Source organism: Hyaena hyaena, unplaced genomic scaffold (genome assembly GCF_003009895.1).
Source record: "Hyaena hyaena isolate Hyena2069 unplaced genomic scaffold, ASM300989v1 scaffold_154, whole genome shotgun sequence".
Taxonomy (NCBI): Eukaryota; Metazoa; Chordata; class Mammalia; order Carnivora; family Hyaenidae; genus Hyaena; species Hyaena hyaena.
In genome coordinates this window covers 108,862-123,725 of record NW_024080786.1, presented here as the reverse complement: position 1 = coordinate 123,725, position 14,864 = coordinate 108,862, and the positions used below count along the sequence as shown (strand labels likewise).

General features: G+C 37.3%; 1 protein-coding gene across 1 annotated transcript in view; it reads right to left on the bottom strand.

The window, feature by feature from the left end:
• Window positions 1-12,509: 12,509 nt before the first annotated feature.
• DCAF17 (DDB1 and CUL4 associated factor 17) overlaps window positions 12,510-14,864 on the bottom strand; it is a 37,027-nt gene continuing 34,672 nt past the window's right edge. Inside the window, exon 15 of the mRNA XM_039239207.1 lies at window positions 12,510-12,541. Coding sequence (XP_039095138.1) covers window positions 12,518-12,541 — 24 coding nt within the window. The 3' untranslated portion in view covers window positions 12,510-12,517. The remainder of the gene's footprint in view (window positions 12,542-14,864) is intronic.

Sequence of the window (14,864 nt, the reverse complement as noted above, 5' to 3'; positions counted from 1 at the left end):
AAAGTGGAAATAAAGGAAACCACCACTAAGATAAACAAGCCACAGTAGACTACCAGAGATGAACAGGCAAGTTTGGAGGAAAAGTAGAATTTTTCAAGTGCTTATGCAAAATTAAGCAAAATGCTGGACACAAAGCAACTCTCAACAAATTTCAAAGAACTGAAATGATACTGAGTACATTCTCTGTCCATAGGAGAATCAAGCTAGAAATTAATAACAAGATTATAAGTAGAACATTCACTTTTTGTAAATTAAGAAATATACTCTTAAAGAGTTCCATTGTGCAAACAAGAAGTCATTAAGGATGTCAGAAAATATTTAAAAAAATTTTAACTTTATTTTTAATAAGCAGGGTGGGTCAGAGAGAGAGGGAGATACTGAATCCGGAGCAAGCTCCAGGCTCTGAGCTAGCTGTCAGCTCAGAACTCACGAACTGTGAGATCATGCATCAGATGCTTAACCAACTGAGCCACTCAGGCGCCCCAGATATTTTAGATTAGTATTGAAATAAAACTTGTCACAATTTGTAAGATATAGTAAAAGCCACGCTGAAAAGGAAGTTTTTAGCATTTATTAGAAAAGAAGGAAAACTTAAAAACCAATTATCTAAATCTCTATCCACAAAATTAGAAAAGCAGCATAAAAGTATATATGATGGAGAAAACACAGCCAAAAGCCTTTTTTAATGTTTATTTTTGAGAGAGAGGGGGAGGGAGAGGGAGTGACAGTGTGAGCAGGAGAGGATCAGAGAGAGAGGGAGACAGAATCTGAAGCAGGTTCCAAACTCTGAGCTGTCAGCACGGAGCCCAGCGCGGAGCTCAAACTCACAAACTTCGAGATTGATCTGAGCTGAAGTTGGACGCTTAGCTGACTGACCCACCCAGGCACCCCCCCCCCCAAAAGACAGTGTTTTGAACAAGGCTAATGAGCATAATAAACGTGAGATTTCTCCTATGAAAAATAGGAGAGATCAAAATGTGAGGTCAATCTCCTATGAGACTGATCATGGGAAAAAGAGAGAATCCCTGGACCAGCTGTGAACCGAGCTTTCAGGTGCTATGCGCCTGCTCACCATCATTACAAATTCTTCAGCTATTAAAAGATGTCGAAAGGATATTAAAAACAACTTCATGATTATAGCTTTGAAAAATGTGATGAAAGGAATAGATTTTTATCTAGACCCTAATATCCAAGATTGACACGAGAAAACAGATTAATTCACTAATTCTTAAATAAATTGAATCTGTAATTTAAAAGATTCTCAGTGAGGGGCACCTGGGTGGCTCAGTTGGTTCAGTTCCTGACTCTTGATTTTAGCTCAGGTCATGGTCCCAGAGTTGTGGGATTGAGCCCCGCGTTGGGCTCTGCATCAAGTGTGGAGTCTGCTTAAGATTCCGTTTCTTTCCCTCTGCCCCTCTCCCAGCGTGCACACTCTTGCTCTCTCTCTACAATTAATAATAATATAATAATAATAATAACATTCTCAATGAAAGGAAGGGTTTGCTTCTATTATTAATATTTTCTCTTGGTCACAGGCCATTTATTTCCTGCTTCTTTACATGTCTAATAATCCTTTATTATATGACACACTTATGTGTAAAAGAAGAAGGCTCCAGCTGGTATCTCCCATTAGTGAGTCCCCTTTTCCTCAGTTAGGCAGACAGATTCAAGGATCACCTCAATCCAGTTAGTGAGTTAGTTGGCTCAGGGCCTAACTGAGAGTTTGTAATGTCTCTCTTTCTTCAGACATGAAACTACAGTCCTTCAGAAGAGGTTTGAGTGAAAGCTCTTTAGCCTCCAACCCACTGTGGGCTAAATTGTATCCCCCAAAATTCATACGTTGAAGTATTAACCCTAAGTACCTCAGAGTGTGACTGTATTTGGAGACAGAATCTTTAAAGAGGTAATTAAGTTAAAATGAGTTCAGTAGGGTAGGCTCTAATCCAAAATGACTGGTGTCCTTGTAAGAAGAGATCAGGACACACACACACACCCACACACACACAGAGGGAAGACCATCATTCTCAAGTCATGGAGAAGGGCCTCTGAAGAAACCAACCCTGTAGACACCTTGATCTTGGACTGCTAGCCTGCAGAGTCAGAAGAAAGTAAACTTCTTTTGTTTAGGCTCCCCAGCCCATGGTACTTTGCTGCTGTTAGCAGTCCTAGCAAACAAATACACCCATGTATACATGCCTCAGGGACAGACTAGTTATGGGTTTGTGAAAGTCTCCTTTCCCCTAGTAGGATGTTCTCCCAAATGCCACATGAGAATAGATTACAATCTGACTTTCTGGCCTAGCCTCCAGTCTCATACATCGCCCTAAAACTCAAAAAATGTTTCATGGGGGAAAACCTGCCTGCATTTGGGCTCTTCCAGCTTCTAACAGGTCACATCGACCCTGTGTAACTGTCAAAAATGTTGCTGGCTTGGGGCGCCTGGGTGGCTTAGTCGGTTAGGCGTCCGACTTTCGCTTAGGTCGTGATCTCGCGGTTCGTGGGTTCGAGCCCCGCGTCGGGCTCTGTGCTGACTGCCAGCTCAGAGCCTGGAGCCTGTTTCAGTCTGTGACTCCCTCTCTCTCTGACCCTCCCCTGCTCACGCTGTCTCTCTCTCTCTCCTAGAAATTAAAAAAAAAAAAAAATGTTGCTGGCTTTTCTTTTCTTCTAGGAGATTCTCTGCTAAGTCAAACCCATCAGGGAAAAAAAAACAAAAAAACAAAAAACGAATCGAAAAACAAAACAAAACCCCCATCATTGGCATCATTTAGGAAAAGTTCTTACTGTTCTGGAATTGTAGTTCATCTATTTCTCCTTGCTCTACAACTCTCTGATATCTTTACAAATATAATTTTGAAATTCAGCCATTTCACTTTCTAGTTGTTGCAGCAAAAGCATTGGACTACTGCTAATTAACATATTTTATTTAGAAGTTAAGGTCTTGGAGAGCCTGGGTGGCTCAGTTAGTCAAGCATCCAACTCTTGATTTCAGGTCAGGTCATGATCTCACAGTTCGTGGGTTCAAACCCCATGTCAGAGACTGCTTGAGATTTGCTCTCTTTTTCTCTCTGCCCCTCCCTTCCTCTCTCTTTCAAAAATAAATAAACATTAAAAAAAAAGAAGTTAAGGTCTTCATTAAAGTGATAGCAAACTGAATGTAGCAAAATATAAAGGCAAACATCACAACCAAGTTGAATTTACTTCAGGAATATATGATGGTTTTAACATATAAAAACCAATCAAAGTAATTCACAACATGTTTATCAGAAGAAATAAACAAAATCATGATTATCTTTAATAGATGTAAACTGATAAAATTGTACATGTAGTCATTAGAAAAACCTCTTAGCAAGCTAGGGGTAGAAGAAAATTTAATTGTTAAAGCACATCTATGGGGGGAAAAACTTATAGGAAACATAGTACCTAATGGTGAAATGTTAATACTGTTTACTCTGAAATCAGAAATATACTGGTGGACCTAGACAATACAATAAGGCAAGAAAAACAGATAACAGTATTAAAGATAGAGAAAATAATAGAATTGAATTCTTTGCATTCCTAGAAAATAAAATCTGCAGGTTAGTATTAGAATTATTTGGTGATTTTTTTTATATTAGGTGATTTTAATAAGAATATAGATTAGTATACAGAAATCAATGGAATTTCCCTAGTTGAGCATCAAACCATTAAAAACTGAAATTTATTATTTATTTTTAAAAATGAAATTTAAACACAATACCATTTACAATAGCATCAAAGCATATCAAATAGTTAGCAATAAAAAAAATGACAACTCTGTACAGAAAACCTAAAAACACTTTTAGAAAAATAGAAAATGATATAAGTAAATGGAAGGATGTATTACATCAATGTATTAGAAGACTCAAAATAGAAAGGATCTCATTTCTCCCTAAGTTTATCTAAGGTCAGTTTAGTCCCCCCCCAAAATTGCAGTGAGTTAATTTCTGTGGAATTGACAAGTAGATTTTAGACTTCAAGGCACAGAATATGTCAAGGGTAAAGAATAGCCATGATACTCCTGAGAAAGAAAAATGTGTGAAGACATACTCTACTGGATATTAAGATGTATTATAAACCTACAGTAATCAATATAGTATGCTATTGGTGAAAACAGTGACAAATAGACCAATGGAGCAGAGTAAAGTCCATATATAGACACATGATTTATGACAAAGGTGTCACTACAAAGGTAGAATTTATGGTGCTGGATAGACTAGATTTTTTTTACAGAAAGGGAGAAAAGAGAGTTAACCATAAATAAAAAGCAATTCCAGGTGGACTATACCTCTGAATGTAAAAGATAAGGGTCAGAAAGTCAGAACCCAGAAACAGAGGCTGAAGAAGAGATCACTTTTCACTTTCAAACTGAATTTTGTGCCTGCAATGGAGCTGTGAGATACGTGTTACAGCACATCTAAGGGACACTGAGACATGGCACTTCATAGCAACTGGTTCTTTCAAGAGATCTAGACCTCATTCTTAAAATAAGATCCGAACCTGGCAAAGACACTGTCAAAAACCATTTCAAATTAAGCTCCATCTCTGATAAAACCTATGAGGCCAAGAAGCTCCACTGAGCTATGATTACCAGGTTTCTTGTCCTCAGTTATACCCTGACATAACCCAATCCCAGATGGGTCGTGTTCACCTGCTTCCAACACCTTGAATCTCTACTTGATTAAGATGATCTCCCTGTCCCCATAGTCCTTTATGAATCTGGATTGTTCTGCTAAAAAACAAAACAAAGCAAAACAAAACAAAACAAAACACCTCTTTGTAAATTCTCCTCCCACCTGATGAATCTGTTGATTCTCCTTGAATCACCAATATATTTCTCAAAACCTCAACAATGAGTACTTGTCCTAGGTATTAAAAATATACTAATTGTAGTACTATGTCCCAAATGACACTATTTATTAGAATGGCTGTCAGTGACTATGCGCTTATGAACTCACCTAAATATTAGATTTCTGATTCATTAGAATTTTAGATTAATAGTAGCAGACATAAAAAGTCTTATTTCATTAATCTGTAAGTAATGATAGTATTCATTGACATGAACATTTTATTACTAGCTGCACTTCCTTATATAACACACTTTTCACATAGCAAGTATCAATAGTTATTAAAACACATCTTGTTTTATTCTGATGTCATAAAAGCAACATTAACAACGTTGTTCTTTGCAGATAGAGAGCCTCATAAGTTCAGTGATCAAACTCAAGATAGCCACAGAGGTTGCTGCATCTAAACGTTTTAGTAGTTATTAGCAAGCCTGTCTTTGCAATGACTCAAAAGTATTCTTAGACACTTCTGTGTAATCTATTAAGTTTAAAAATTCTAAGATTCTGAGATAGAAAAATTTAGTATTTGCTCAGAAAATCATACAAACTTGTAACAGTCACTATTTTGCTGTCAATATTTATGAAATAACAAGTATTAATTTCACTTGATCACAGAATGTGTATTTACTCATTGTAGGAGCATGCAAAAACCACACTCACCTGAATTTAGGGGAAATGTTAAGAAAGATGGGCACCTGCGTGGCTCAGTCCGTTAAGTGCTGGACTTTGGCTGGGGTCGTGATCTCGTGGTTTGTGAGTTCAAGCCCCACATCAGGCTCTCTACTGTCAACACAGAGCCTGCATCAGATCCTTCTGCCCCTCTCTCTCTATGCCTCCCACCTCTCAAAAATAAACAAACATTAAAAAATATTTTAAAAATTATGGGATAATCCCTGTCAGCGGGCCTGAATTCGGAGGTTGGTAGTACCTTTGTCTTTCCCTCACACTTCCTCTTAGGAGCAGATGAAATGTTATTCCTCTAGCTCTAAGTGAAGTCAGCAGCTGGTGCTTGTTTCTCTCCCCAACTTTACTGGCAATGGGCTCTCAGCAATATCTCCCAGACCCCTCATGCTCGCCCTTCCCAGGACAATTCCATGCCTCGTATTTGTGAATAAACTTAGAATCAAACTACCACTTATTTTTTTGTGTTAATATAAAGAAGGACTAAAAAAGTAGTGTTAACATTAAACTTCATTCATGTCAAGATTATAGATTAAAATAATCAACTTAAATGAAAAACTAATCAAAAAACTCTTAGAAGAAAACACAAGAGTACATTTTTATGACCTTAGATCTAGCGATTGTTTCTTATATATGACATCAAGAGCACAAGCAACAAAAGAAGAAATAGATTAAAAATCTGACTTCATCAAAGTTGAAAAGCTTTTGTGCTTCTAAGGACACTATCAGGAAAGAGGAAAGATAAACCATAGAATGAGACAAAATATTTGCAAATCACATTATCTGATAAGGGACTTGTATCTAGAATATATAAAGAAATATATACATATATAAATAACTCTTACAACTCAATAATAAAAAGACAATCTCATTAAAATGGGTAAAAGATTGGAGTAAATGTCTCTTCAAAGATAGTATACAAAATGGCCAATAAGTACATGAAAAGATGCTCAAAATCATTTGTCATTAGGGAAATAAAAATCAAAACTGTAATGAAATACCACCCCATGCCCACTAGGATTGTTATAATAAAAAATACAAAATAACAAGTGTTGGCAAGGATGTGGAGAAACTGGGCTTCTTGCATATTGCTATTGGGAATATGAAATGGTACCACTACATTGGAAAATAGTTTGACAGTTCCTCAAAAAGTTACACATAGAGCTACTGTGTGACCCACTAATTCCACTCCTAGGCATTTATCAGGAGAACTGACAATATCTATCTATACAAAAGTGTATACACAAATGTTATAGCAGTATTATTGACAATAGCTAAAAATTGGAATCAACCTGATGTCCATCAACAGATGGATAAACAAAATGTGTTTAGTTTAACAAGAGAATATTATTTGGCCACAAAAAGAAATGAAGTATTGATATATGCTACAACACGGATTACATTTTGAAGACAGAGTGAAGGAAACCAGACACAAAAGGCCACATTTTGCATGATTCCATTTATGTGAAAGGTGCAGAACAGGCAAATCCATAGAGAGAGATTAGTGGTTGCCAGGGGTGAGGGGAAGGGAAATGGGAACTGTTGATGTTTACAGCGTTTCTCTTTGGGAGTGACTGAAATGTCCTAGAAATTAGACAGTGGTGATGACTGTACAACTTTGTGAATATTCTAAAAGTCACTGGATCGTACACTTTGAAAAGGTTAACTTTGCGGTATGTGATAATAATAAAATGTTTACAGATTATATTCCAACTTCAAACATAGGAGGGTACATTCACTTAACTATCTTTGATGTAAGGCTAAGGTCTTTTTCCTTAGATATGAGTTTGCTCATTAGGGCTTGCTGCCATCTTTCTGGCATAAGCTGTACTCACCGGACAGAGAGCAGACCAGAACTCAGACACACAGGAAGAAATCGAATTCCTTCCAATTCTCCCCTTAACCAGACATCCTGCACAAATTCAGATTCTCTTGGCCTTACTCCCTCTCTTGTTCCAGGCACTGCACCCAAGACTGTTCTGGGTGGACTCTGGAGCCAGCACTACCTTGCCAATGCGAGGACCTCACTCATGTCATGTCGCTGAGTTTCCCTTGCTTCCTGCCCACTGGTGTCAAGGTGAATTCTGCCTTGTGCAATCTGGAAATTCAGGAGAGTTACGTTTGAATCTTTGAAGAGTCGTAGGTAAGAGCTGGGGATAAATTCTTCCCCCTTTCTCCCTAACCTATCCTTCACGTACTGCCCTGAGGTACAGTTTATGTAGCTTTTTGGAGGCTGGTCTGTGAGATTAAGCATTTAGTTGCTCTTAGTGGTTCAATCACAATGATTGGTAATGTTTCCTTTCACTCTCAAAACTGTCTGTATATGTACAATTAATCACTCTAACTGTAGCCAAAGTGGCAGAGGCACGTAAGACTTTCTGGCAGAAACTGAAAAGGAAACCTTTGGATCAGGAGTCCAGCTGGTAAGGTAACCAAGACAGACTCTGGAAAAGAGCATTTGGGACATCATTATTATTTTTTAAGTTTATTTACTTATTTTTTTTCTTTTATAATTTGTCAAGTTGGTTTCCATCTAACCCCTAGTGCTCATCCCAGAAGTGCCTTCCTTCATGCCCATCAGCCCTTTTCCCCTCTTCCCCACCCCCATCAACCCTCAGTTTGTTCTCAGTATTTACTTATTTTGAGAGAGAGTGAGAGAGAGAGAGAGAGAGTGAGAGAGAGAGAGAGAGAGAGAGAGAGAATACCAACCAGTTCCACGCTGCCAGTGCAGAGCCCTACAGGGGGCTCAATCTTGCAAACCTTAGATCATGGCCTGTGTTGAAAGCAAAAGTCAGACACTCAACTGACTGAGCAACCCAGGCGCCCTGAGACATTTGGGACTTTATGTTAGATGCGGCAGTGGTCTCAAGGACCTCTTTAAGTTCATGATAGTGTTGGTCAGCATATCTTCAAGCAGATATTGTATAATTACTGTGTAAAATTTGAGGTTTTAGATGTGGGAGAGGTTGGAGCTGGAAACGCTTTAACTCTCACTGACTTTGCTCTCTAAAGAGAGGAAGACAGATTACAGGCAGGGAAATTACATGTTAGAATGACTTTTAACGTGCTTTAACCAGTCTTATTACTCCTACAGATAAAGCTAGAAAAGCTGTGCCATTGGAGCTTTTCAAAGAAAAAATGGTGTTCAAAATAGGATTCAGAAATGATTGTCTGCTTAAGCAGGTGCCCTCCTAAGAGAAAATTTAAAATCCTTAATTGAGCCTTAAAACTTTTACTGAAAAGAAGAATTGATAAAGAATTTATTGATAAATCATTTTCTTTTGAAAATCTCATTTAAGAGATCAACTTATGGATGCCTATTACCTGAGCAGGTAGATTGTCCTCTATAGGACTCATTTCACGGATTGTCACCTTCATGAATTTAGTTATCTCTAAGTTTCATCACTTCCATGGTGGTCCAAGGTTTCAAAGTATATTGAACTATAATGGGTTCAAAGCATTAATTGGGTTCACTGCAGGTATTAACGGACTTTTCTACCTCAGATATAATTTTATTTAGTATATAAACTTTCTGGACTGAGGTAAGACAGAGAGAGGCTGGCAGCATGCCCAGAGCCTCTCCAAAGCTAGAAGCCCTAACTTGCTAAATTCTGTTTATATGAGAATAAGTATTTGGCAAAGGGTCCACAAGTGTTTGGGAATTATTTGTAAAGGCAGAAAGTCGACTAAATATAATGAACTTGAAATGACTACTATGTACCACAGTGCCTATATAATGGTAAATTTTATGAATTTATTATTACGGAAATGACACATGGTTTGAAAAAGTGGAACTGCAGAGATTATCTGACTTATAATATGATTAGAACTTTAGAGGTATCAAATGGGTTTATCCCAAGAACTCAATGCTAGTTTAAAATTTTAAAAAATCAATCAATGTAACTTACCATATTAACAGACTAAAAGCCATATGGTCATCTCAACAGAATAAGTATTTGATAGACTCCAACATCTATATCCAATGAAAACTCAGAAAACTGGGGATAGTAGGAAACTTCTTCAAATTGATCAGGAGCATCTATGAACAACCAATAATCAAATGGTGAAAGACCAAATGCTATCCCTTATGCATTAGATATCCATATAGAAAAAAAAGAACTTCAATCCGTATCTTGCACCATACACAAAAATTAACAAAACATGGATTATGGATCTAAATGTAAAACCTAAACTTGGGACACATGAGTGGCTCAGTTGGTTGGGCACATGACTTTGGCTCAGGTTACTCACAGGTAATCTGTGAGTTTGAGCCCCACATTGGACTCTGTGCTGACAGCTCAGATTCTGGGTCTCCCTCTCTCTCTGCCCATCCCCCCTCTCAAAAATAAATACACATAAATTTAAAAAAATTAATGTAAAACATAAATTAAATGTGTAAATTAAAAACATTGACCATAACAAGTGTTGGCAAGGATATGGAGCACCTGGAACTCTCATATGCTGATGACGGGATGATAGGAATATAAAATGACATAGCCATTTTGGTAAAACAGTTTGTAAGCTTCTTAAACTTAAGCATTAAGCATATACATAACATATGATCCAGCCATTTATCCTTGGTATTTCCCAAAAGAAATAAAGCAATACATCCATGCAAAGAATCTGTAATAAATGTTGACAGTAGCTTTGTTTGCAGTAGCCCCAAATTGGAAACTACCCAAATGTACATCAACAGGTAAATGTGTAAAAAATTGTGGTTATAACCTCACAATGGAGTAATACTAAGTAACAAAAAGGAATGAAAAAACAGAAGAGTACTCACTGTGCAACTACATTTATATAAAATTCTAGAAAATGCAAACTAATCCAAACCAAGAGAAACATATTAGTGGCTGCTTTGGGAAGGCAGGAAAGAAAGCAAGGCAGCCAAGAAAGGCAAAAACTGGGTATTACAAAGAACCAAGAGGAAACTCTTTGGGGTGATGGATGTGTTTAGTATCTTAATTGTGATGATAGTTTCATGGTGTATACATGACATGTCAAAATCTACCAAACTGTGTAATTTAAATATGTGTAGTTTATTGTATGTCCACTATACATCAAAAAAATCTATGTTAAGAAAATTTAAAATTACACATGGCATATAAACACACCCAAATATGCTAATCATCATTAGTTAATAAGGAAATATAAATCAAAATCACACTGAGGAAGTGCCTGCATGGCTGAGTTGGTTAAGCTACCAATTCTTGGTTCTGGCTCAGGTCATGATCTCATGGTTCGTGGGTTTGAGCCCTGCACTGGGCTCTGTGCTGGCAGTGCAGAGTCTGCTTGGGATTCTCTTTCTTCTTCTCTCTGCCCCTCCCCCAGTTTCTCAAAAAAAAACAAAAAACAAAAAACATAAACTACATTGAGATCCAATATAGTTATTAGGGAAAGGATAAAGCTTATTTAGTATTTATACAGTTTCATATTATGGCAAAAATTCATCTGATTTACAAATAACATGAACTCCCAACCTTTAAAGGAAAAAGTCATTTTCTGCTTTTATTACAGTGTTTTATGGAGCCCTTTTCTGCTGCTATCCTGTCCAGCTCCAGCAGTTATGTAGAACAGTCTAACATAAGCCTTTAGCAACCCCAGTTAGTTCTGTTAGTCTTCACTAAAGGAAACAGAGTTCTTTGGTGAGAATATATTCTATTTGAGAAGGGATATCCCAAGCTGGCTTTTGAGTTATCTTAATTATTATCACAAAGAAAGAATGTTTTCAGCAGTTCCTGGTGGGGCTGGGGTTAAAAACGATAAAGAGATGGGGCACCTGGGTGGCTCAGTTGGTTAAGCATCTGACTTCGGCTCAGGTCATGATCTCATGGTTTGTGGGTTCAAGCCCCACATTGGGCTCTGTGCTGACAGCTTGGAGCCTGGAGCCTGCTTCAGATTCTGTGTCTCCCTCTCTCTCTGCCCCTCCCCTGCTCATGCTCTCTCTCTATATCAAAAATAAATAAAAACAAAAACAAAATAAAAACTTAAAAACGATAAAGAGAGTGACCTGAGAAAGGGCCGCTGGAGGCAAGTAGAAACAATCTAAGTATCAACTAGAAATGATTATACACACACCATATATGCTAAGATAAAAAAGACTAAGAACCACAAATGTTGGAGAAAATGTGGAACAAGTGGAAGTTTCATACATTGTTGCAGGCATGTAAAATGATACAATCCTTTGGTAAAAAGGTCTAATAACTGCTTATTACACTAAACACACTCCTACCTGAGGACCCAGTAATTCCATCCTTAGATGTTTACCCAAGAGGAATAAAGACATATGTTCACAAAAAAAAATGTGTACAAGAATGTCCAAAGCACTTTATTCATAATAGAAAAAAAAAAAAAAAAGAAAAGAAAAAGAAAGAAAAAAATCAGAAACAGCCCAGGTGTCCATTAACAGAAAACTGGAAAAAACAAATTGACGCATTCATACAAAAGACTAGTCAGCAATAAAAAGGGATGAATTACTGGTACATGCAAAGTGAATTAACTTCAAAAACATGCTGAATGAAGGAAGCTTATGCTTTGTATGATTTCATTCATGTGAAGTTTCAGAATGGGCAAATTTAATCTGTGAGGCAAAAAATTCAGAACAGTAGTTAACACCTGATAGGTGGGGCGAGGATTGACTGGGAAGGAACATGAGGAAACTTACCGGAATAATTACTACAATCTCAATTTTGAAAAGGGTTTGGGTTACACAGATGTATGCATTTGCAAAATCTCAGCAAATTTATATTTAACATTTGTGTGTTTCACTGCATGTAAATGTACATCAAAGACTTTAAAAACTGAACATTAGGGGCGCCTGGGTGGCTTAGTTGGTTAAGTGTCCGACTTTCGCTTAGGTCATGATCTCACGGTTCATGGGTTCGAGCCCCGCGTCGGGCTCTGTGCTGACTGCCAGCTCAGAGCCTGGAGCCTGCTTCAGTCTGTGACTCCCTCTCTCTCTGACCCTCCCCTGCTCACGCTGTCTCTCTCTCTCTCTCCTAGAAATAAATAAAACATTTAAAAAAATTTTTAAAAAAAACCTGAACATTAAACTCTACTTAGTGATACTCATGTTAAGGTATCAGGGGAAGTATCCTGATGTCTGCAACTTACTTTGAAATGCAGCATAAAAGTAACATGGATAGATAGTAATAAAACACGTAAAATTTAGAATCCATGAAGTTGGTATTTGGGTATTTCCTGTAAAATTCCATCAACTTTGCTGTATGTTTGAAAATTTTCATTATAAAATGATGGAGAAAAGCCCTCAGTTGGTCTTATCTTTCTAATATACATCTTCTGCCTATAATAAATTATTCCTCTTGTAAGATTCTGTAGCAACACAGGGACCAGAAATTAGCCCTAGAAATTTCCCTAGAATTCTAAAAGTTAGATACATATGTTAACATGGTTAAGAAAGGTTAGAATTATAAAGATTATTGAAAAGGAAGTCAAATTACCTTATGAATCATTACCAATACTGGCATTCATTATTACCACAAACAGGATGAGAGTACCATAATTTGTACCTTTTCAAAAAATTACTTTTAACCACTGAATGAAGAACCATTTTTTATGTCAAATTATATATGTGAATAGGCTAACTGTATTTCAACCAAACTTTGTCCAAAATTTGGATATCCATCATCATTTAAAAAAAAACACCTATTAAGCATTTTCCTGCACCTAATATTATCATTATCGGTATGCTATTCATGAGATAAAATAACGTGATTTGCTTTCTGAGAGCTTTGGAGGAAATCTGGCATAAGTTTGTCTCAAACAAGTCTGCATGTGTTTCCTATCTCTGCACTTATTAGTTGTAGCAAAGTCACTTTATTAAGCCTCACTTTTCTCATTTACAAAATGTAGAAAGATAACAGTAGTTTGTACTTCATATGGTTATTCTGAATGTTCAGTGAACCATTTCATTTTACATGTTATCACAGTGATTGGTAGGTAAAAAGCTGTCAATAAATGCTATCATTTAAAAAATATGTACAAGAAACAAAACATTCAGTTGGTAGAAGAATGTGGAGTACCTTAATTCGTTTAAATAGAACATCATCTCCTCACTAGGTAGTTCAAAGAGCAATTACAAATAGGATTTGTTTTGTTTTCTTTGAGTTGCAAGAAATGTTTTAGAGTCAAAGAAGGATCGTCTTGCTGCATAGATACTGTGAGAACACAGCACCTGAAGGAGTGAAATGCATAAATACACTTCTCATGAGCTTATATCTAGATCTGCTGGAAGAAGCTATATCACTTCACTCAGTTTTGCATTAAACACTCAGAAACATTACCCACATTGTTTTATGCCTATCACTAGTGCCTGTTAGGTAAGTGGGTGCACCGTTGAAGACTCTAAAATAGTCAGGCAGACAGTGGGGGTTAAGGTGCGGCCAGGAGGATATTAACCACCACGTCCCTCCACCCCAAGAGAATGGCAGGGTCAGGCCTGGCAGGTGGAAGAATGAACAGCTGCGATGCCACTATAGGGAGTTGGGGCGCCCACACTTTTTTGGGAAGCATGTTGTACTGTCTCCTGCTGTGTGTTACCTGTAAATTTCCCACACTCTTTACTATCTTCTGTATCACTTGGCATCTTTTCATCAACCACCTTGTTAAAAGTCATGCAGCCCACATTCCCACAAAATGTTATAATCAGCTGAACCTAAATGGGAACAACTTGTCCTTCTAGCTGGGGTGTAACCCTTCTGTTTGTTACACCGCCCACAACCAGCTATGGTCTTTCACACCAAGGTACATTTGCTGTCTGACTGATAGAGCATGTGGAGCCTGGTCTAATCTGATCGTAGTAGTGGTGAAACAGGAGGAGTTTTTCAGTGGTCAATTCATACCTATACTAGAAGTATTCTACCCACCTACTCATTCCTGCCCCCAGCCTAAAAAGCAGCCAAGAATCTCAGCTAATTCTCAGATGCCTTTCTGAGCTTATGGGTTCCTATCATTTCATTAAAAGAAGATAATGACTTAAAGGAGATGGGGAAACTCAATAAACCTCTTCTTCAAAAAATCAAACAGGACTGAAGTCTTAAGACAACCTTTTCTGAAAAACTCTTAGAAATGGAGAGTAGGCTTTCTGCTTTTACATAGCACTGCATCTGCTTTGAAACCCATACAACATTGGTTTCTTTCTTTTCTCTGGTATTTTTAATCTATTACCTCTTACTGGACTTGTTTTTCAAGATGTAAATTCACTGGGCATGACTGTTCAGATATAGCTAGTGTCTAATTGGAAGTTTGGGGCAATATCTTGTAAATAATAATTATTCAGCTGCTCTGTAACCACAACCAGGT